Genomic DNA, 22,324 nt, shown 5'->3' on the forward strand with positions numbered 1-22,324 from the left:
TTTTTTTTTTTTTTTTTTTTTTGGTTAAACCAAATTTTAAGTTCCTTGAATTTACATGACGTGTCTGCCGTCGTTCTGTTTAGGATGAAGGTGATGCAGCGATGGTGACAGACCAATCAACGGCTTGTTCTTTTCTTGAGCTTTAATTTTGTTTCTTTTTTTTCATTTTAATGCTTCAAAAAGTTTTTATTTTCGTCCCTCAATTTTAAGTTTTATTTTCATTTCTAATATATATTTATTTATTTATTTATTTTAGTTTTGAAATTTAGAAGATTTATTTTAATTTTAACAAATAAAACTTCAAATATATTAATTTGAACATATGTTTAAATAATACGATACCAAATAACTCACAAATATTAGGTCGATTATTAAAAAATTTATAGTATTTTTTATTTTTATTTTCTAAAGCTCAAATAACTTTAATTATTTTTTTTTAACAAGAAAAATACTTCACATTAATTACATTTTTCTATTTTTTCTAAAGATAAAATAGAGAAATTCGATTCATAAATGGAAATTGTAAGCATTTTTAGGTAAATATTGAACTAACTTTTTTTTTCTGGTCCTTTAGATTAGTTTAAATTTCTAATTTGGTCCCAAATTTTATTTTCGTAATTATTTCAAGTGATTAAATGTACTTTTTAATTTAATTTTTTTGTTTGAATTTTTTTTAACCTTTTTAAAGTCATATGTCAATAAAAAGAAAATAAAGTTTATGTTTTTTTTTTTTTTTTAATATTTTTTCTAACTTTTAAATTGACCCAAAAAAAATAATACATAATAATATTTTTTATTTTTGTGTTCAATGTTCATTTATATATATATAGTACAAGAGAATATAAATATTAAATCTTTTTAAATAAATGAATACATTGATTATTTTATAAGTTATTTTGACAAACCTAAATTGTAATACACTGAATTTGTTAAAAAATAATAATATTAATAAATAAATATAATAAAATATTTTTGTATAAATAAAGGAATAAGTCAATAATAATAAAAGAAAAATAAATAAATAAGTGACAGCAGAGCTGCTGCCGCCATGGGGGAGATAAGGGAATGGACATGTGGTTGAGCATGAATAAAAGAAGGAAAAAAAAATTGTAGAGAAATCGAGATGAAATTCGACCACATGTCCGTTAGATTCATAAGAGTGAGATTATTAAGTTGTAGAAGAAATCGAGATGAAATTGGAACGGTAGGATGCGAATGATTGGCACGTGAAAGAACACATGTGCGTGACTGCAAGTGAAGGTGCAACTGGGCTAGAACTAGGCACGTGAGATAGGTTGTCTTGGTCGTGTGAGCTTCGTTTGACCTCCAGTTCATCCCGTTTGACTTATTTTGACCTGTATTATTAAGATTGACCTATACTTATATTAGACATTGTGAATGTTATTTTATAATCGTGAGCATGTTGATTATGTGATTATGAATTTAATGTAAATATATGTGTATGACATGGTTAATTTGTGATATCTATGGATGCATGCATAAGACATGAGCATGTTATGAATACAAAATGGAAATGTTATATGAGTGGATCGTCTCATGGGCTATATATGAGTATTTTTAGTCTACTAATCTCCGCCGAATTCATGACCCTGTGTTGTGGTCTAAGTTAGGGATAATGAGAATTCTTGACCGTCGGATTATATTATGTTACAGGTCATCAGAGAGTTTACAAGACAGGTCATATGTGACCGAGAGTGAGTCTTGCATACAATGTCCGAAAATTGAGATAAGCATATAAAGAATTAGCTGTCTAAGCTTGAAGTAGCTGGAACACTTTTTAAAGAAACAAAAGATCTTAGTAAAAGAAACTAGGAGTCATTGGTGAATAATTACTCATCGAAATTATTTTTTTTATAAATAAGCGTGATGTTGAGTGACCGAGGCAATGAAGCAACCGATACTGGTCGGGCTTGCTCCCTTGTGAAAAGAAACCTCCTCCTCCAGAGGCCACGGGGAAATCGACCTTCTTTGCAGGTGACTCATTAGCCTTTGCAATTTCTTATCTTTCTTTTACTTGGAGTTCGTCTATTATGAGCCGGATCTCACATCCATAATACGTGAAATAACCCGTTATATAATATAAAATTAAACATAAGAAATTTCAATATCATTATAAAAAGAAAAAATAAAAATTATAATATTGTAATATTGTTCCGGGATGCATAAATTATGTACTTTCACTCATTATCTTCTCCATCTTTTCGGCCTTTATATACTATGTCATGCACACCATGCTTCACGTTCACTCCATGCTTATAAGAAATTATTAAGCTACTTATGTTATTAATGAAAGTTATGTTTACGAAAAAACGGATGTACGACTTGCATCATACGTATATCTCATGACTTAAAGTTATGGAGACATCATACATTTTGTATAGCACGTGTATCGGGATACTTCCTTGTTATGATTAGTACGAACACGTACACTAGTACATTTCGATATTATTCATGCTCCTTCCCCTCTGCGGCTTTTTCGACAACGTGAGTGTACACTAGCTGAAGCCCCGGTCCAAGGATACATATACGGGCTTACATGGGGGTCAATGTGCAAGTGCGTAGAGAAATACTATACATACAATTTAGCATGAATTGGAAAGTAGAGACCAAGGCTATGACGTTTTACGAAATGATAGGTTCCATCATGATCACACAATTTTAAATGAGTTAGAGAAAATAAAATAAAAATAAATAAATAAATAAACATAAGGTTAAAAATATTTTATTTTTTAAATGTAATAATATTTGATATAAATTAGTAATTATTATTATTTTATGAATTTAATACTATGTTAATTAAAACTCTTAATTTAATTATAGGTGAAAGGATAATAATAAAAATAAAATCCGTGTACATATAATTATTAATTTATTTAGTTGTAGGTGTGAGGCTGTGAGAGGGGGTGGGTGACGGTGGGGTGATTTGAAGATTACTCCACGTCGGGTAATTTGGAATTTCAGGTCGGCCGTTTCTTTCCCAACCAATGGCTGCCATTCCAAACAAATTCTTTAATTTAATTTTTTTTTATAAAATTATTTACCTGCCATGTTTTATTTAATTAATCAATTAATTTATTTCCCTATTTTAGGGTTACCAAATTATCTAGCAACCAGCCTAATTAATTTTGTTCTCTATTGTTTTTTAATATTTTATTCGGTTCATATTTATTTTAATCTCGTAATCAGTTAGTCGTATTTATCTAATTTCGATCTTATTTAATATTGCATGTTCCAAATTAGGTTCACTCCCCCCGACCCATTCAATATAAGAAATCTTCACTTCCTTATGCCACACAAATTTGAGTAACTCCAATAATATTTGTCCATTTTCGAATAGATACTTATTTTCTTTGTTTGTTTCATAAGTTAGGATAATATTATCCCATTAATTTTTTTTTTTTAAAAAATCAAGCGGAGTTTTTAAGTATCTTCTTCTATATCCAATGGCTCCGGGTCAGATTTGTGCCACTATACATTTTTTTTAGAGGGACGTGAAACCACATGGCTAGATTTAGTAGTTGGCCAGCATGTGGGGTTGCTCCCCTAGTTTCAGTTAGGGGTGTAAACTCAACCCGACAACTCGAACCAACCCAATTCGAACTATAAGGATTGGGTTGGGTTGGATTAACAATTCGGGTAGGGTTCAGTTCATTTTTTCTGAATCCGAATTGACTCGGTTTGGTTTTGGGTTCATGAGACAAAACATTTGAATTGACCCGAGCCAAACATACATATATATTAAGAAACTTATGGTAATTATTGTTTTGTCAGGGTGGTACTTCGGCCAAAAATATCTTTATAGTATTTTTGTTATACACGTTATTTCAAACTAATCATTTTATTATTCTTTTTGATTTAATGATCTATCATTTATTTTTTTACTTTAACTAATTTTCTACGTTGCTTTTAGTTTTATGACAATGTTGAACTATGTTAATATGTTATTTTCGTTTGTTGTTCTTAATTGATTTTTTTTTAAATAATTATAAATTGATTTGTGTTTATTTGTGAACATTAATATATTTTATCTAAGATTGTATTCGAATAATTATAAATTGTGGATAAATAAAAAAAAATTTAAAAAATGAATTTTTTTTAACAACCCGAACCCAACCCGAAAATAAAGGGTTGGGTTGGGTTGAGTTGTGAAAATTTTCAGGTTGGGTCGGGTTACAAATCCAACCAACCCGAACTTTTGTGTTGGGTAAAAAAAATCCCTCAACTCAACTCAACCCAACTCAGACCATATACACCCCTTGTTTCAGTGTGATATTATGGCCCTGTGTTACAGGTTGTGAGCTAACCTTACACAGATAATGTTCATAAAAGATGATATCATATGATATGTATATAATTATGATGAGGTCGCACATCAAACAAAAGATACCGATCATTTCATTATTGTGGTTATGTATGCTTAATAAGTATGAGAACAGAAAAGTTGGTTCACTCCAAAATGTGATTTGCCGTCCAGAAGGTGCTAGCACCTAGTGAACGACTTCCAGACCCTATTGGGGTCTTTAACATATAAGAGAACTACTCGAAATTTCGAGGCTTTTCTTTGCTTCAATAACCAAAATGGTAGTCATATTGAATCGGCTACAAAAGTCATTTTCACCCATGCAAATCAAAAGACAATCTCTCACCGACAAGAGTTCATTACTCACTCAAGATTAAGATCGAGTCGCATATGGTCACCTTGTGAAATATTAATGTTCTTGATAAAAAAAAATTATAAAGAGAGATAAAATATTTCATGGTCCAGTCTTATACAAACTCATGGTATATGATACTCTCATTCACATGTTTTCACATGAACGAATTGGATTAAATCATCTGTAAAAATTATGAAGTGGGTCATATCAATAGCGTTACCATGATAAAGCACCCAATCTTATTAATATATTATAGATCCATTAAATTATTACTTGAATAAGATCTTTATGTATGTCAACTACATACGGTTCAAAATTACATTAATAACCTTGATTTTTTCATACTATAGATAATATTAAATTATAAATCAAATAATCTAAATTATTATTAAAAACTAAATAATTAATTAATTATTATTTAAAATAGTGAAGATAATAATAATAATATTAGAAAAAACTTCTTAATTCTAATAAAAAAAACATCATAACCAAAATTATCAAATATAAAATTTATATTCAAGGAAAAATATGTTATTAAAAGAAAAAAAACCTTAATTTAGGAAATATCATAATCAAATTTTCTTAATATAACAATTAATTAAGAAAAATAATTAAAATGCATGATCAGGGTGGATGCTAGTGGCCTTGTGGGTTTAGGTTTCGGATCTGACCATATATTTCGGGTATGGGCCGGATCCAAATTCGGAATCAGGTCCGATTTGAATCTTCTTCCCCTTTGCTCAGTTCTGTGAGTAAAATAGCCCAATAAGCCCATGAGCCTAACATTACTTTAGCCCAATTCCCTATTCAGAATAATCTGTTAAACTCACAAAAGACGGCCCAATAGGCCCATGAGCCTAATATTACTTTTCAGCCCAATTCCATATTCAGAATAATTAATATTTATTACGCAATAAATTTAAAAAAACTAAAATTAAAACATATTATTTATAATTAAATATAGATATTAAATTTTAATTAATTTAAATTATTTTAAAATTCTAACTTAATAAAAGATATTATTGGAGCTAANAAAAAAAAAAAAAAAAAAAAAAAAAAAAAAAAAAAAAAAAAAAAAAAAAAAAAATCAAGGGTGGGCGGAGATCACAGTGTTGTTGCTGGCTTTGGCCGTTGAGCTACTACCCACTCACTCTCCTTTACTCTTCTCTGTTGTCACTCCGTCTCGCCGGAAAATTCTTCCGCCTTCCGTCCATAAACAGCCACCGAAATGCTATTTGCTCGATCGTTTCTCCGTTCCCACCTCAAACCCTCCGACATTCCTCGCCATTCTCCGCCTTTTTCTTCCCTCTTTTCGTCTCTTTCAGCTTCTTCCGCTGCGTCTATTGAAGCCGATAGGCTTCTCAGAGATGGCCCCAGGAATAATTGGACTCGACAGGAGATTCGTGACATTTACGACTCTCCCGTTCTCGATCTGCTTTTCCATGGCGTCAGTATTCTCTCTCTCTCTCTCTCTCTATATATATATGTGTGTAATGCAAACTTTTTGTTAGTACTGGTGGGAGAAACTGAAGCTATTTGTTTGAGATCTCTCGTTATTTTCTTTTGACTTGTTCGAGACATTGAGTTGGCCTGTAGTCTCAGGTTATCATGTTTAGAACTACGTTTTTTCATCTTCCTAATGTTGACAATATTTTGTCTTAAGAGTTTTGCAGATACGATTTGTGGTTGATAGGTCTTTTAGTGGTTGAAGTTTTTCAATCTCTTCTCAAATCTATTACCTCTATCGCTAGAATTAAAACTGTAACCCTTACCACGATTTCTTACCTCAAATTTATTGTATCTGTTAAAGAGGAAATCATCCATGTACTCATCCACAACTTTTTTGCTTATAGATGTTGATTCTAATGGGGTTCTCCTTTGAGGCTTCAGTAGTATTTCCCAACATATAGAATTAGGCCCGTGATGCGAATGCAAATTCATTTAAATGTTCGTAAAAAGTAACTTCCCTTACTCCTCTTGTACTATCATAGTTGCATAAAAAATAACCACTCCTAGAGAAACTATATCTCTTGAGAGAAATAAAAGTTTTGGAGCATAACTCTGAAGCCACTGCACCAATGTTGTAGGCTGGTGCCTCTCTGAAAGTAACTTGTGTTCATTTCATAAATTGGTCTAATGGTCCAAGGGCGTTATACTTAATCAACATGCTACGAAATGGTGGTTGTTGCATTGGTCTTGTTCGTTTTTCTGGCTAAATGCCTATTCATCCCTCTAAAGGCACAATGGATCTTCTAATATATCATGAAAATAAATCTATATATCTAACCTAATTCCAATTGTATACCTTGTTTTAGTAACCAATTATTTGCGTATGGAAACTTTGTACTAACAAATAATTTGGTGGAAACTGACTTATTACACAAGTAGTGTTACAATTTTTTTGATTTCCATATTGCAACTTGACCTCTTTCTAAATCATCTAGTTCTTAAATGGGTTTTACTTGAAGCACTATTTCCATACTTTTTCCCCTTTTTATTTTGTTTGCTTATTACATATATATACCTATTTATTGTTCTTCAGGCGCAAGTTCATAGGCACACACACAATTTCCGGGAGGTGCAGCAGTGTACCCTCCTTTCAATCAAAACAGGTGGGTGTAGTGAGGATTGTTCCTACTGTCCTCAATCATCGAGATATGACACTGGAGTGAAATCCCAAAAACTTATGACCAAGGATGTCGTGCTTGAGGCAGCCAAAAAGGTATCCCTTTTTAATTGTTGCAAATTGTTCTGTACATTTGCTAAGTTTCATTGCCGCGACTAACCAATAATAATCTTATGTATGTCTTAGATAAGTTAGACTTGGTACCCTTTGGCAGTCTTGTTATGCCATCTTCCTGATCCTTGGGTTTTTGTTGCCCCCTTATTGATCAAGAGACTTGTGAGGTTGTCAGTCTCCTTTCGATTGTTTTTACCTGGTTGTTTGCCATGGAAGAAAGGATTCTAGCTTTCGACGCCCTTTAAGGGTTTCTCTAGCAGATTTTTTTTTTTTCGTTGCAGATTCCTTTCGCCCCTTCTCCCCACCAGGAAGCCAATGTATTTTCCTCTGTTTTGAAAGTTAAAATTCCTAAGAAAGTGATGTTCTTTTCTTTGACAAGTTTTACATGGGAGAGTAAATACTCAGAACCGTCTCCAAAGGTTCTCTTCTCTCCCTTGGTGTTGTAGCCTCAATGATGTGTTCTTTGTAGAAGGCAAGAAGAGGATCTTGACCATTTGCTTTGGGATTTTTATTCTGTTAGTTCTTTGTGGAATCCATTCCTTGTGACTTTCAAGATTGTGTTAGCTCATAATAGGGAATATCCATAAATTGTATGTTGGTATTTATGGTTACTCGGCATTAAATATATTTTATTAAACAAGGCTTTTATTCTAAAAATATTTAGGGCATCTAATGTGCACTGCACATGAAACTTCAATCTTCGTATGCTAAATCATGACATGCTTATTGGTAGACTTTTTGTGACTTAGTACTGGTGTCTTTCATATTTTTCGTTCTACCATTGATGTCGTTTTATATATATGTAACAGAGCTATACCTTAACTGTTCCTACTTTTTTGTTTTCATGCCTTTTCATGCCATGCGATCTTCTTTCTTTAAAAAGAAGTTGAAAAATCTAAAAAAGGAATAATTTTTTATTGCATATTATCTGTCCCTTGACCAACATTTAAAGCGTGTATTCACATTGTCTGGCAGGCAAAAGAGGCTGGTAGCACAAGATTTTGTATGGGTGCTGCATGGAGAGATACAATAGGAAGAAAAACTAATTTCAATCAGATCCTTGATTATGTAAAAGAAATAAGGTAACAAATTTCACCTTAAATAAGAAATAGCTACAAAGATAAGAAGACTGAAATAATTAGCTTACTTACAGAATACAGATTAAAGATAGATCAACAATAAAATGAGAATAAGTTCTTAACTTTTCCTGCTCCTGTCTGCTTAGAATGGTCAGAACAAAAATGTTTTTCATCATAGAGTGAATGATGGTCAGAGCAGAGCACTTAGAAAGATTTTGCAATGATTTAAAAAACAAATTCAGCACGATTTGAAAGTCCCTAGTGTTACACATGATTTTTTCTTCTTTTATTTTCTTTAAATACTAGGAAAGAAAATGCTAGGATTCCTTTACTAAATTCAATCTCTTAAGCAAAGCCTTTGTCTTGTCTCTTTTTGCTTAATCTCTCTTTCAAGGCTTGCAGTTCGGTTTTCCGCATCTTTTGATGATTTATGTATATATGTAAAAGATTTCTGCAAGTGTTGAGATTAGCAAGGGTTGACTCTTTAGTATTGTCCAATCAAGCTAGTGAAATGCATGATCGAGAAACTGAAACATTGGCAAGAATCATCCACAATTATATTTCTTTTAACCTGAGTAATCACTCGTCCTTCGACATTCATTCTCAAATCAAATTCATCTGTGATGTATTAGAGAGATGGGGATGGAGGTCTGCTGCACTCTGGGCATGATAGAGAAGCAACAAGCTATTGACCTCAAGAAGGCCGGCCTCACAGCTTATAATCACAACCTCGACACATCAAGGGAATACTACCCAAATATTATTACCACGAGGAGTTATGATGAGCGTTTAAAAACTCTAGAATTTGTTCGTGATGCTGGAATCAATGTCTGCTCTGGTAATTTTTACATCTTTGATTTTAACTCAGATTTGCCGAGTTGCCTGTCTCCTCTTCAACATTTATACTACTACTTAATGACATATTGACAAATTTATTGAATATTCCTAGATTTATAACTTATTTATCAGAAAAAGTTTATTAATGTATAACTACTAGAAGAAATGGCTTATGAAGAGTGGGGGAAACCCCCACAAACCATGAGACTACAAAAGGGCTGCCCATTTGGCATTTGGAAACTATTTAGGATTCATAACACATATAAGGGAAAATGTTCAGCTTGGTCAGTAAGCCTAGAAGTGTACTAAAAGTTATAATTGTGACAATTTGAAGAGGATAATATTTATTCAAGGGAGACATAGATATAGCCTTACGATGGTTTAAGGTTTCATCCATTAGTAGACCAACTATCCCAATGGTTATAAATGGTGGAGGGATCCGAGGACGTTAAGTTTTTGAAGATCTCCACGGCTTCTAGGTTCTTGATTTGGAGTATTCACTTCCCTGATGATGTAGGGAAAGGAATGTTAATGAAGGGAGACGTGTATTCCTTTGTTTGCTTTTGAAACAATTAATTTATATTGATTAGTATTGGCGTTCTATGATTTTTTTCTAGTTCTCTAATGGGGCCATATAAACATTCCAGAGACTTTTTCCTTGGCCGCTATATGGTGGTGTACACTTTCTTTTGTATGATAGAAAAATATTCTATTGATGTGATGAAATATACCAAGAAAATTTCTGGGAGCCTTAGAATTTTTGCAACTCCATCCACTTTCTCCCCTTTTGTACTATATTTTTATGGCATTGGTACTTTCACTGCTTAATAAGAACTTGGTGAAATCCTTAATTTCTGGCAATAGGAGGAATAATTGGGCTTGGAGAGGCAGAAGAGGACCGTGTCGGTTTACTGCATACCTTGGCGACTCTGCCCACACACCCTGAGAGTGTTCCCATCAATGCGCTGGTTGCAGTGAAAGGAACTCCTCTTCAAGATCAAAAAGTAGCTCATATTTGTTGCACAAACCTTATTTAGACACCACTACTTCACTTCATATGAAAGCTATTGCTTTGGTCTCTATAGTGAATGCTTTTCTTGCCTTTCTTTCTTTTCAGCCTGTTGAAATATGGGAGATGATTCGAATGATCGCCACAGCACGGATCACCATGCCAAAAGCAATGGTAAGGCTGTCCGCAGGTCGAGTGAAGTTCTCCGTGCCGGAGCAGGCGTTATGCTTCCTTGCAGGAGCGAATTCTATCTTCACCGGGGAGAAACTGCTAACGACGCCAAATAACGACTTTGATGCTGATCAACACATGTTCAAGATGCTGGGTTTGATTCCAAAAGCTCCCAGTTTCACTGATGGTGCTGAGAAAGCCCCTGAAGAAGAGTCATTACAAGAAGCTGCTTCCAATTAATTCATAAGCCACTGGCTCTCCAATCAATTCTCTCTCTCTCTCTCTCTCTCTCTCTCAATCTTTATTTCTTTGCTTTTTTCTCCATTTTGGGTTTGTTAATCCATAGATTTGCAGTTGGTATCTATTAGATGTGAGCTTAAAAGAGACAGTGAAGAGGTAATGAACACTTCTCCTTGTGTTAGAGTAGTTACACGTACTTGTTTTACAAGTCATCACTTCATGATTAATGTTTAGGAAATCTTTATCATTCCCATTGCCTTTTGTTTGTTAATTTAAATGATAGGAGTGGTTATTAATGTATAATAATTATAGTTTTATAAAATTATTTGACTATTCTCCCTTTGGCATAAATGTTTGTTGGTATCATCTCTCAAATGAAGAATTTGGAGGCTTTTTTCTCATAACCTTAGAGACAAAATTATGATTTTTTTTCACTATAATAAAATGAGGTTAGTGGAAAGCAGTTGTTCTAATTCTTAGCTTTTTCTTATCGTGTTTGAATTTGTTTGGGTGTATATTGGTTGAGTTGAGAAAAATCTTTTAGATAAATTTGAAATTTCGAGTTTGTTGGGTTAGTGACCCGAGCAACCTAAATAAATTTCACAATCCTACTTGAGCAACTCGAATGTGTTGTGAATTTAAGCTGTTAGAGTATTTTTTTAATTATTAAAAAAATCTTATTTATCTACCTTAAATATCAAACATTCACAACAGATTAGGGTCTAAAAAAAAAAAAGTCAATTCCAGAACTCACTTGATTTTTTTATTTTTAACCGAAAAAAATTTAACCCAACCCATGTTTAGGTTGGGTAATTTGGATGAGTCGAGTTCTTGGGTCATTTAACCCATAGTTTCATTAAGAACTAAGATAAAATGTGAATGATTCTCATACCACTGTTATGGAAGTGTTAGCTCAATTGATTAAAAAGTATACTCGACTAAGTGGTTAGGAGCTTAAACCTTTAAAAGACGAGATATTTACATCGTAAAACATGAAATCTTAGATTCTAATTCTTTATTTAGATCAATATTCACTATTCAAGATGGTTGTGCCACCACTTTCTTGTTTGGAAAGTAGGTTTATTTCACAATTTTTTTAGTAAACTTTTCATCTTACTTAGAAATGCATTTAAATTTTAGGTCAAATTTTAAATAAATTTAGAAACACATTTCAATTTCAATTTTAGGTAAAGTTTTAAAAACAACTAGTAATTTTCAAAATTTAGCATAGTTTTTAAAAATAATTTTAAAACATGTAGCAAGAAAATTTAGGTACAAATAGTGTTTATAAACTTAATCTAAAAAATAAATAAATACAATTTGAACGTTGTATGAATGGCTCGTACCTTGTGGTCACAACACTTGTCATATTTTGTGATTTGTATAGTGTGTATTACATTATGTGTGCTGATTTATGTTATAATATAAGTTATGTTATAATATTATGCTATGACATGATTATGATATATTATGAAATTACGTTGAGATATTAATATTGTATGATGCGTGAGCCTACATATGTCACACTTCTTATTATGTTAGCATGTTCACCATATGCCTATGAGACATTTATGCACCATTTATGTTAACTATGAAAGATATGTTCAGTATACATATGCATGCCTCGTAGGAACGCTATGACATGAAAAGAATGAAGATATGACTTGCATCATAAGTATATGTTATGATTTGATACTATGGGATCTCATGCATTTTGTCATGTGTATCGAGATACTTCTTCATCATGATTAGTATAGAAGCGTACATTATGATATTTATGTATGTCATGATATTATGCGGGCTCCTTTCCCTCCGTAGGTCTAGTAGTGTGAGATTCGCTAATCGAATGTGAGCCTAATTGGTGGGTATATGTGCGCGTGCGTGGGCCGTATAGAAAAGTACTACACACCTAATTCCGCTTGGATTGAAAAGTAGAGTTCAAAGTCAAGATGTTTTTATGAAAAGATAGATCCCATCATGATTGCATGTGATTGTATTTCGCGACCTCAACAAAGGAACTACTTACTAAGTATTTCTTTAAATATTCAAGCACTTAGGTCATGACATCGATATGGAGGTCATGGGAATGAAATTAGGGTAGTTTTACTTACATTTAATGTTGTAGCCATTAGGTCATATCAAGGCATTTTCATGCTTTTGAAATTCTTATTATTTCAATTTTTGCAAATATTGTTAACATCACGTTTACATTTATTTTAAATATATTTTGCAAAAGTTGGAGTTCATGACAACGTTTACATATTATTGTTCTAAATAGATTTTCACACACATTAAACGTGTCATGCATATAGTAGCATCTCTACTTTATTAGAAAACATAGAGTCGTTATATTTAAATAAACATAAAATTAAAATTAAAAGTTATTTTTTATACAAATTTAAAAGTTAAATAAATTTATTTTCTTCTCTCATTTACTTTTTTAGGTAGCCATTGAAAATTTCCTTTTTTTCTTCAATAAACTTTAAAAATAGAAGTTGCATGCTTACTCACAAAAAGATATAATAAGAATAACCATAAGTATATAAACGTGATTCAATTTAAAATCAACTCAAAATCAAATCAAAATTTCTTCTTCCAAAATTTAATGAAAGTTCTTTTTTGATGTTTATATGTCAAATATTTTTTCAAATTTCTTAGTTCGTATGGAAGAATCAAAACTATATTATTATTAAAATAAGTTTTAAAATATGATGATAATAAAAAACTTCTGCAAGTGACATTTTTATGATATAATTTTTATGACATTTTTATAATAGTTCAATAATATTCAACCCGAGGAATATCAAATTTAAAAATCTATTGAAATGTTTGAAAAAAAATTATCAAAGATAACTTAAAAAGTAACCGTATACCATTTTCTAAATACCACAATTCACGTAACTAATTGCTGATATCTAATTACGTGCATTTTAATCTTTGCCATATTTTCAAGTACCTATTTGAGTTTTTTAGTATAAGTGGAAGGTGAAGATTCGAACCTCCAACTTTGAAAGGTACACATTTCGATCACATCTTCACATAAATAAATCAAAGAAGTCTGAAAGTCCAAACTGCAAATTGCTGATTAACATTCCATCTCGCCAAAGTTAGTCTCTAAAGACTTGGAATAAATGTAAAAAAGATCCAAATCCACCAAACAACAGAGCAACAAAAAGCTCTTATCTATATAATAATATTCCTGAGAGAAATAAATTTTAAAAGAAAAAATCAATCAATCAATCAATCAAGCCCTTCTAAAGCTCTATTCTATAAAAAGGAGAGAAGAAAAAGGAAAAACTATAATGAACCCAGGTGACCACCAGCAGTACTGTTCCCCCAACACTTTATAAACATATCAAAGAAATATACATGTGTAACATATATATATATATATATCAATCAATGGTTTAAAGAATGAAGAGGAAATATGGCCATAATAATGAAAATAAAGATTTTCCTTTATTTCCAAAACTCGCCTGATGAAGCGCGGCAATCAAAGGTTTCGGGGGATAGAACGACGACGAGCAAGCTGAGAGAACTACTAAGTTTCCATGTCTCTGGTGAGCTCCTGATGCATAAGCCAATTATAAGAAACTGTGAATACTTAGATGAAAATAAAGGGAACAGGAATATCTATAACTTCCATTCCTTAGACATCATATTAATTTGGACGTTTGAATTAGTGAACGCTTCTACCTGCTGCTCCTGAGTTGTCACTGTAGCACTCTCGCTAGAGTCCAGGTACAAGCAGACTACGGCACAATCATCCACCTTGGCAGTAGGGTACTTCGATCTCCATGCTCGAGAAGCCGTGTCCACAACGATACGAGCTGCAGAGGATCTTGGAGAAGATGCAACAATTGCCACAACCTCTTCGTTTGAAAGTACATCCCAAACCTGCGGAAGGGTATAAAGAAGGAACATCTTAGATTTTAAATAAAAGTTAGGTTCACAAATAGATCCAGACAGATAATATGGCCTTCTTGCTTTCCTTTTGGCTCGAGATATGGGTTTCTGATTCCAACTAATCCCTAATGGTAACAAGGAGAACAAGAATGCTTCACAGGTCAATAAGAAAGATTGCAACAGTCCATGCTGTTGTTACGTTTGAGGTTTCTATTTTTAATGTAAATTAGAGCTAAAAAAAGTAAATTGATATTCACTTCAGTGCCTCATTTGGGTTTCTTGCTGTAACATGTTAAGCGATTTTCCTCTTGTTTGAATACTAAAAATTTCGGATCGTTTTTCCCTTCTTTCTGGTTGGCATGGTGCGACCCATGTTTCCCTAATAGCTTCTTCTTGTTCATTAATTCCTCTAGATGAAATCGTTTTTCTAATTAAAATGAGGACGAGGATGAGGAAAAAGAAAGTATATTTTTTCATAAAAGATGATTCTTATGCCAATAATCAATGAAAATTGCAGAAGATCAAAATATTGAGACAAGGTTAATGGTTAGACATCTTACCCCATCGGTAGCCAGTACAACAAACTCATCTTTCTCATTAAGATGATGACAAGAAACATCAGGGACGGCTATCAAGCCAAAGTCTTTCAAACAGAAATCTCCGAAGGCTCTGGCCATAGCAAGGCCAGGAGAATCACTGTCGGGAAGCCAAACCCGAAAAGTCTCAGGTTCATTTTGAAGAGCAAAGATTCTTCCTTTGCAAAGTCTGATCCTTTCAGCTTCTCCTATCAAAAGAAGAAACAAAATGTTTTATACACACAANAAAAAAAAAAAAAAAAAAAAAAAAAAAAAAAAAAAAAAAAAAAAAAAAAAAAAAAAATCTATAGGACTCTGAGTAAATTAGTAAATCATAAACCTGCGTTATGTTGGTCCTTTTTCTGCGAACACGAAAACTCAAGACATGACAATGGGAAATAGGAAAAGAAGAGAACAAAGGATATAGGCAGCGTTAAGAAAATCTAAAAGGTTTTCTTGCTGCTGGAGGCTTTCCATCTTTATCTTCAGATGCTTAACGAAATTCCATATGATAAAACAGGGCATTTACCCTTTATTTCTATTTTATACGTTATCTTAACCATCATATAATCAACCTAACCACTGTTTCCTTATTCAGAGGAGGAATCAGAATTTCAAGATCAATAGAGAATTCTAATGGACGCAATCAACAGTTCTCTACAATAATGTTAGTGCCCATGTGCCATTCTGGGTTGGGTGGGCTACAGCCTCTTTCTTCGCATATTGTGTCTACAGATTTTGATGAAAAGGAAATTTTCAAGTTGATATCAATTATTAGCATCAAATCAAACGAAGTATCTAGGACCTTATCTATAACACTCCTGATTACCTATTTGTTTAATCACTGAACACCCAGAGACATGGGTGGTTGAATATTTTATTCCATATAATCTGATGAGTATCATATATTCATCACCCAATTTTAGGGCACATGTTCACTCGAAAAATGAAGGGATTTTCTGAAAGATCCTAACAAGTAACAAAAAAAGGAGCTTTGGAAAAAATTTCTGGAGAAAAACTTCTTCATAGCGAAAAGTACAAACAAAGGCTAATTATATTTAGGAATACAGCACCATATGTACACACAAATGTAAGACAACACACGGAAAAAAACATCGATAGCTACTGGGAGAGTGAAGAGAGTAAAGGCATACTTGGAAGATTTGGCTTGAGGTCCTCAGTCAACTGAACTGCAATGAGGGAGTTCGATTGATCTCTGGTACCTAAAACAGCCCTCGAGTCCCCGACATTTCCGATGATAAGATCCCGACCCTGTTTATCACAAGAAGAGTAAAAAGAGAAAAGATCACAAACCATATATAGTCTCTGCACTTTTGATCAAATCAATCGATATATGGATGTAAATTTACACCTGTTTGATCAAAGCAACTGATGTTGTACCACTGGTATAGCAATCGATATATGGATGTAGTTTAAGCTCCTTGTCCATCACCTTAAAAGCCTTCAGAAAAGACTCTTTCAACATGACATGAATGTCATTGGAACTGCCCAGACGACCAGGATCGCAATGAGAGGTTCCAGAATCCTTGTTAACCAGCACTGGTGGAGAGACTTGACATCCCAATTCCCATTGTGCACTCAGTTTTAGAGGAAGAGAGTCTCTGACTTTCTTTGCAACCATATGGCCGAAAGGACCATGTCCATCAAAGACTCCGCAAAATATTGTATCTGCTTTTGAACCAAAATTCTGAAAAAGGGAAGCTATTATTCAGATGTAACAATGAAATATGAAGAAAAATAAAACATTACAGAGTAAAATTTACTTTAAAATTCATTGAAACGAGTAGGCATGGGAAACCTAAGAGCAATGGACAATAGAAACATTACAGAGGCAACAATTCACTTTTACACGAAATTACATATCAACAATTTTACTAGAAAAGTGGATTTTGGTAATGCTGTATTTGCCTTTTTTGTCAAGGAGTTGGTGTTATTTTTTTCCCCTTTTGATATAAAGTTGTATAGCTGTATACAATAAAGACATACAGTTACACAATTTTATATTAAAAGGAAAAAATGTAACATCAACTCCCTTACAAAAATTGCTAAAAAAATTTAATCATATTCATGAAGAACGTAAGAAGATGATAACCTGAATATCAAACCTAACTTTTCATCCTATTCATTGTTCAAAAGCAGATGCTCAACAAATTATTTATCTAGTCCACAGCTTTAAATATGATCCTAAGCTAAAATGAGATCACAGTCCACCTAAAACCAAACGCCAGACACGACGAAGAACTGAAAGCAAATGAAACATGAATACTCAACTGATATTAACCACGACCGAGGAATTTCCATACCTCAAGGTCCAATTACAAGAACGAGAGTCAAGAAGGCACAACAAACCTTGATGGATATTTTAACATGCAACAGAAAATGTATACTAAACCATTAAAATTCACAGGCGATGACACCATATTACGAGCAAAGTTTGAGGGAGAGAATCAAACCTCCCAAACAATCATAGCGTCCTGATTGATGCCTTTCTTGCCTTGCCTGGTAAAGAGCGAGGCATGATCAGTTGATCCATTCAAAAACATCCGGCCAGGAACTCGATGAAGCGACATCTCCCTTGGAGAGTCAATAGAGGGAGAAGAACACTTTTTCGTAATCTTCCTATTGGAGTTGCTTCTGGTAACAACGCCATCACCACGAGAAGTGGAAGCGATCTCAGAATAAGGGATCGCGTGATTATTGCGGTCCCCAGAGAGGCACGATCCCATACCGAGGGCCCTAACAACTTTAAGAAAACACTCCAGACCTACCAAACAGTCAGAACCACGCAATTCCACAGACGACGCCGTCGTGAAACTTTCAATTCGATGATTGGTTGCAATAAATTTCTATTGGAAAACCGATAGAAATCCTCTACATACACTTTCGAACAAAATCAGCAGCACATTTGTCAAAAAAAGAAAAAAGAACGGCAGAACGAATAATCAAATTTGCCACATGAAACCTGACGATGTAGCGATTAAAGAACGATTCATCACGCACGAAAACAAAACAAATCGATTCAATGCTTCAAAGCTACATAAGAAAACAAGAAAAACACACGGATTAGACTTAAATTTCGTCGGAAAGTCACAAAAACAAAAACGCCAGAAAAGATCAAAACACGATTGANAAAAAAAAAAAAAAAAAAAAAAAAAAAAAAAAAAAAAAAAAAAAAAAAAAAAAAAAAAAAAAAAAAAAAAAAAAAAAAAGCGAACAAACAGTTCTAAGATCTTCAAACAACACTTTACCTGAATGGACATAAAGATTTAGTGAGAGTGTTGGAGATGTGAGAAGAAAACAAAGTTGCGATTTGACGAATTGTTCTTCGTCCTGAAGAACATCATCGAGTTGCATAACCAAATTCCTGTAAATCGTTCCAATCCCGAAGTCAAATTCCTAAATACAATTGTTTCTTTATATTCTTTCTTCGGCTATATCCTCTCTCTCTCGATTTCCTTATCCAAATTATTAATGATACTCCGATTTAAATAATCTTAGAAACTCGTTTCTGAATAATTTTAGAAACCGATTATGAAAAATCATCACGCTCATCAACATATCATGGATGCCAAAAATCCCAATTCCTAAAACGAAATTTCAAAATTAATTAATTTCTTTAAATAAAACCCAATTCCTATGAGAGAAAAATGGAATTTAGAAACTAAAATATAATAAATTTTACCATTTAAAAATTAATAAATTTCTTTTTCTTTTAATATTAATTTTTTTTTTTATCAATGTTTTTAAGACCCTAAGTCATTAAAATTTTAAAATAAATTGATTTTTTATTTTTATTTTTGAGAATTTAGTTAATAATTTAAATATTTATTTGAGAAATATTAAAAGGAAATAGAGAGAAAAGGGGTATAAATTTCGAAATCAGAAAATAAATAAGGAAAGTATTATTTTATTATTTATTTATTTATGAGTAATGAAAGGAAAGAAGATAAAATAAAATAAAATAAAATAAAATAAAATATGACAACCGAAAAATAGAGGTTTGGAAGGAAAGAAAATTTTATAAAAGAGGTTGAGAATATTTATTAAATATTTATTTGAAAATTAAAATTTAGCTACTTAAATGTTAGGTTGAATGGTCGGGTCGTTTTTTTAGTTATTTTTATTTTTAAAAAAAATCTAACTAAAATTTCATAGGGTTGAAATATTAAATATTTACAAATTTTACTAACCAAGGTAGTGTAACGACTTGAAATTTTTTGCTTAATTTAAGGTTTTATTGTATACATATCTTGAACATTGAATGCGGAAATACTTCATCTAAACTTTAATACAATGTCACCTTCATCTTAAAACACAGTCATGGACTTACGTGTTACGAAAACACCTTTAAAGATGACACAATAAAAGACTAAATAAAATAAATAAACGTTTCAATTAAAAACATCTCATTCTAGTTTAAGTCTAAGAAAATAAATACGACTATCTTATGCATGTGTCATGGTCTTGAGTTGCAATGTCGTCGTCAGTCGTACAAGAATGTCTTTCCTTAACCTGAAATAGAAGTAGCACGTGACTTTAGTATTTAAAGAAATACTTAGTAAGTGACCCCAATATTGGAGGTTAAATGCAAGAACATGCGAATGCAATGACGAGACCTATCATAACAGTCTATTTTCCTCCTACACTATCCTAACGGGTAACTTGGATGTGTACTATATACTCTAGAGATATGGCGGGGTTTGGTTAGATTAGATTGTAACCCTATTTTCAAATTGGATGGGTTGACCGATCAAAAAAAATGTAACTCGCAATCTAAACATAATTTTCGATTTAAAAACTTCATACCACCTTCAAACTATTTTAAAAACTTCAAAAATATCTTTATCGTTAATACATGAATTATTTTTTAAATATGATATCATGGAAAATGTATTTTCGAACTTTTTAAAATTTTGGAAGGCATTAATAAATTTTTTTAAATAAACATTATTAAAAGGTTACCTTTTGAGAGACCTACTCCTCACAGAAACTGTCTACATGAGACTGTCCCTTGGCTCGTAGGTCGTGACACAAGGTTAGAAGCTCGTAGGTCGTGATACAAGGTTAGAATTCTAGCTCTTCCATAGTAGTATCTTACTTATGGCTCAGGCCCCCTGGAAGGGGACCTTCTTCGCCCTCCACCTAAGCTGCGCAGGAAAGGCCCCAAGCCAATCCTAAGGAACAGTGAAACTTCATAGGGTCTTTCTGTCCAGGTACAGGTAGTCCGCATCTTCACAGGGAACAGTGTAAGATAAGAGACATTTATTCACAATTTTTAAAAGTTTAAGATATTTTTATCGATTTAGCTCTTAATTAATTTTTTTTTAATTAGTGATATTATTTAATAAAACAGTAATTAATTAATATGTATTATTTAATGAGATGAGGATAAATTTATTTGTTTTGTGTGGGAGAAGAGCAGATGATGATGATTTAGAATTCCTCTACTTTTCAAATGAACCTATCCAAATATCAGTCCACTCCACACTCATAAAACAAAAACTTTATCCTAAAAATTAAATACTATTTTTTAAATATTAAATAATTTGTAAAAATAAAACTAATCAAATATTTACTGTCTTATAATTACGTAAATACGTAAATTGATGTATAATTCTTACGACAATATTTACTAAAACCATTTTACGGAAGAAAAAATTTATATTTATAATCATTTAAATAATCAAATAAATGATCAAATATGTTACTTATATTAAACCGTAATACAAAGCTAAATATCATATAAGATATTTGACTGTAATACATGGTCAAATATGATATATATGACTTGAAATATGTAAAATAAAAGAATATTGTGGATTAGTCTCAAACGTTTTTTATTTATTTTAATAAATGTGGGAGTGGAATACCGAACTTTCTGGAGATAAGGAATCGATGGCTTAATTGTTGAACTATATTAACGTCGAAAAATTGTGGAGCGTTGAAAGTGAATTAATTATGATCGGGTCATTAAAAATAAGTTTTTTTTTTTTTTTTTTAATTATTGAAAAGGTGAAAGCGTGGTTTGCCTTTTAATAAAGAGACAATGATTGGGTAAAGATGAGTCGGAGAAGATAAGGTAATGGGAAAGATTCGGCAAACCGACGCCGTCTTCTTTTTCTATTTCTATTTATTCTTTTCTAAATATATTAAAATAAATAAATATTAATATTAAAAAAATATTTAAACAATGTTTGGTCCCATAATTTATTTTGTGACGGATTGACGTGTGTTATGTTATGTTATGTTTGTTGAGGATTGTTGGGAGGGAGTCCCACGTTGGTCATGGTCATGGGTTGGAATACATTTCCATTGGTACGAGGTATGAGGTCTTTTGGGGAAGCCCAAAGGCCCCGATTCAAGAAGAAAGTTTTAGAAAGTGGGGGCAGAGAGATTTCGAAAGAGAGTTTTGAAAGCAAGGTTTGAGAAATTGAAATTGGTGTGATATGAGAATGTAAGCAAAAGGCAACAACAACGGCTTACTGCATATAGCTATCGGGTAGGGAGAAGTTGACAACTAATCATATTTCCCTATAGTACATTTTGGGGCATTTTAGCCCTTACACGGGTGTACACATGATTTTGGTGAACGGTCATATACCCTCGTACTGACCCAATATGAAATGGTAAAGACCTATCTAGGATGAAAGCCTATAAGAGGGGTTTGGAACGGGCATGCAACCATGGACAACATGTCCTAGACAAACAAAACCTGGACATTTGTCATGCGGCCATTGACAACACGCCTTGGACATGCATGACTGTGATATCTTCTCCCACTCAATTGGTTGACATCCCTATCAACCGACCCAAACAAGCAAGACTAGGACTCAATTGGTTGACGTCCCTATCAATCGACCCAAACAAGCAAGACTAGGACATCTATCATGCGGCCATAAGCAACATGCTTTGGACAAGCATGATCGTGACATCCTCCCCCACTCAATTGGTTGATGTCTCTGTCAACCAACTCGTTACAACTCTGTATTGTAGGCTGAGGTTGACTTTCAGGTCTCTTCAATGTGTTTCCATTGTGGATAATATCATACCATTGTGGAGAGTCGTGACTC

General features: G+C 32.7%; 2 protein-coding genes across 3 annotated transcripts; one reads left to right on the forward strand and one right to left on the reverse strand.

Moving 5' to 3' along the window:
- Positions 1-5,757: 5,757 nt before the first annotated feature.
- Positions 5,758-11,008, forward strand: LOC111807587 (biotin synthase, mitochondrial). Its single transcript, XM_023693372.1, has 6 exons — positions 5,758-6,123; positions 7,219-7,398; positions 8,392-8,498; positions 9,128-9,333; positions 10,197-10,336; positions 10,450-11,008. Exons 1-6 carry the CDS (start codon positions 5,905-5,907, stop codon positions 10,750-10,752), a joined length of 1,155 nt encoding a protein of 384 aa, XP_023549140.1. The 5' UTR covers positions 5,758-5,904; the 3' UTR covers positions 10,753-11,008.
- Positions 11,009-13,811: 2,803 nt separating this feature from the next.
- LOC111807570 (probable protein phosphatase 2C 33) lies at positions 13,812-18,876 on the reverse strand. 2 transcript variants are annotated; one of them, XM_023693348.1, is made up of 7 exons: positions 18,503-18,876; positions 17,708-18,287; positions 16,606-16,941; positions 16,388-16,505; positions 15,219-15,442; positions 14,449-14,649; positions 13,812-14,320 (listed from the first exon to the last, which is right to left on the reverse strand). In XM_023693348.1, the coding sequence occupies exons 2-7, from the start codon at positions 17,978-17,980 to the stop codon at positions 14,294-14,296; spliced, it is 1,179 nt and encodes a 392-aa protein (XP_023549116.1). In that variant the 5' UTR covers positions 17,981-18,287; positions 18,503-18,876; the 3' UTR covers positions 13,812-14,293. The 2 variants fall into 2 exon arrangements, with proteins under 2 accessions (XP_023549116.1, XP_023549117.1); XM_023693349.1 differs by lacking the exon at positions 18,503-18,876 and having other exon boundaries at positions 17,708-18,377.
- Between the last annotated feature and the right edge of the window lie 3,448 nt (positions 18,877-22,324).

This window comes from Cucurbita pepo, chromosome LG12 (genome assembly GCF_002806865.2).
Source record: "Cucurbita pepo subsp. pepo cultivar mu-cu-16 chromosome LG12, ASM280686v2, whole genome shotgun sequence".
NCBI classification, from domain to species: domain Eukaryota; kingdom Viridiplantae; phylum Streptophyta; class Magnoliopsida; order Cucurbitales; family Cucurbitaceae; genus Cucurbita; species Cucurbita pepo.

Excerpts from the sequence above, each read along its gene's own strand:
- LOC111807587 (XM_023693372.1), top strand. The coding sequence starts at position 5,905 with ATGCTATTTGCTCGATCGTTTCTCCGTTCCCACCTCAAACCCTCCGAC. Across the intron at positions 6,124-7,218 it reads TCGATCTGCTTTTCCATGGC|GCGCAAGTTCATAGGCACAC; the intron begins GTCAGTATTCTC and ends ATTGTTCTTCAG. Across the intron at positions 7,399-8,391 it reads TGCTTGAGGCAGCCAAAAAG|GCAAAAGAGGCTGGTAGCAC; the intron begins GTATCCCTTTTT and ends ATTGTCTGGCAG.
- LOC111807570 (XM_023693348.1), bottom strand. The coding sequence starts at position 17,980 with ATGGGATCGTGCCTCTCTGGGGACCGCAATAATCACGCGATCCCTTAT. Across the intron at positions 16,942-17,707 it reads ACGCTATGATTGTTTGGGAG|AATTTTGGTTCAAAAGCAGA; the intron begins GTTTGATTCTCT and ends TCCCTTTTTCAG. Across the intron at positions 16,506-16,605 it reads CAGTTGCTTTGATCAAACAG|GGTCGGGATCTTATCATCGG; the intron begins GTGTAAATTTAC and ends TGTGATAAACAG.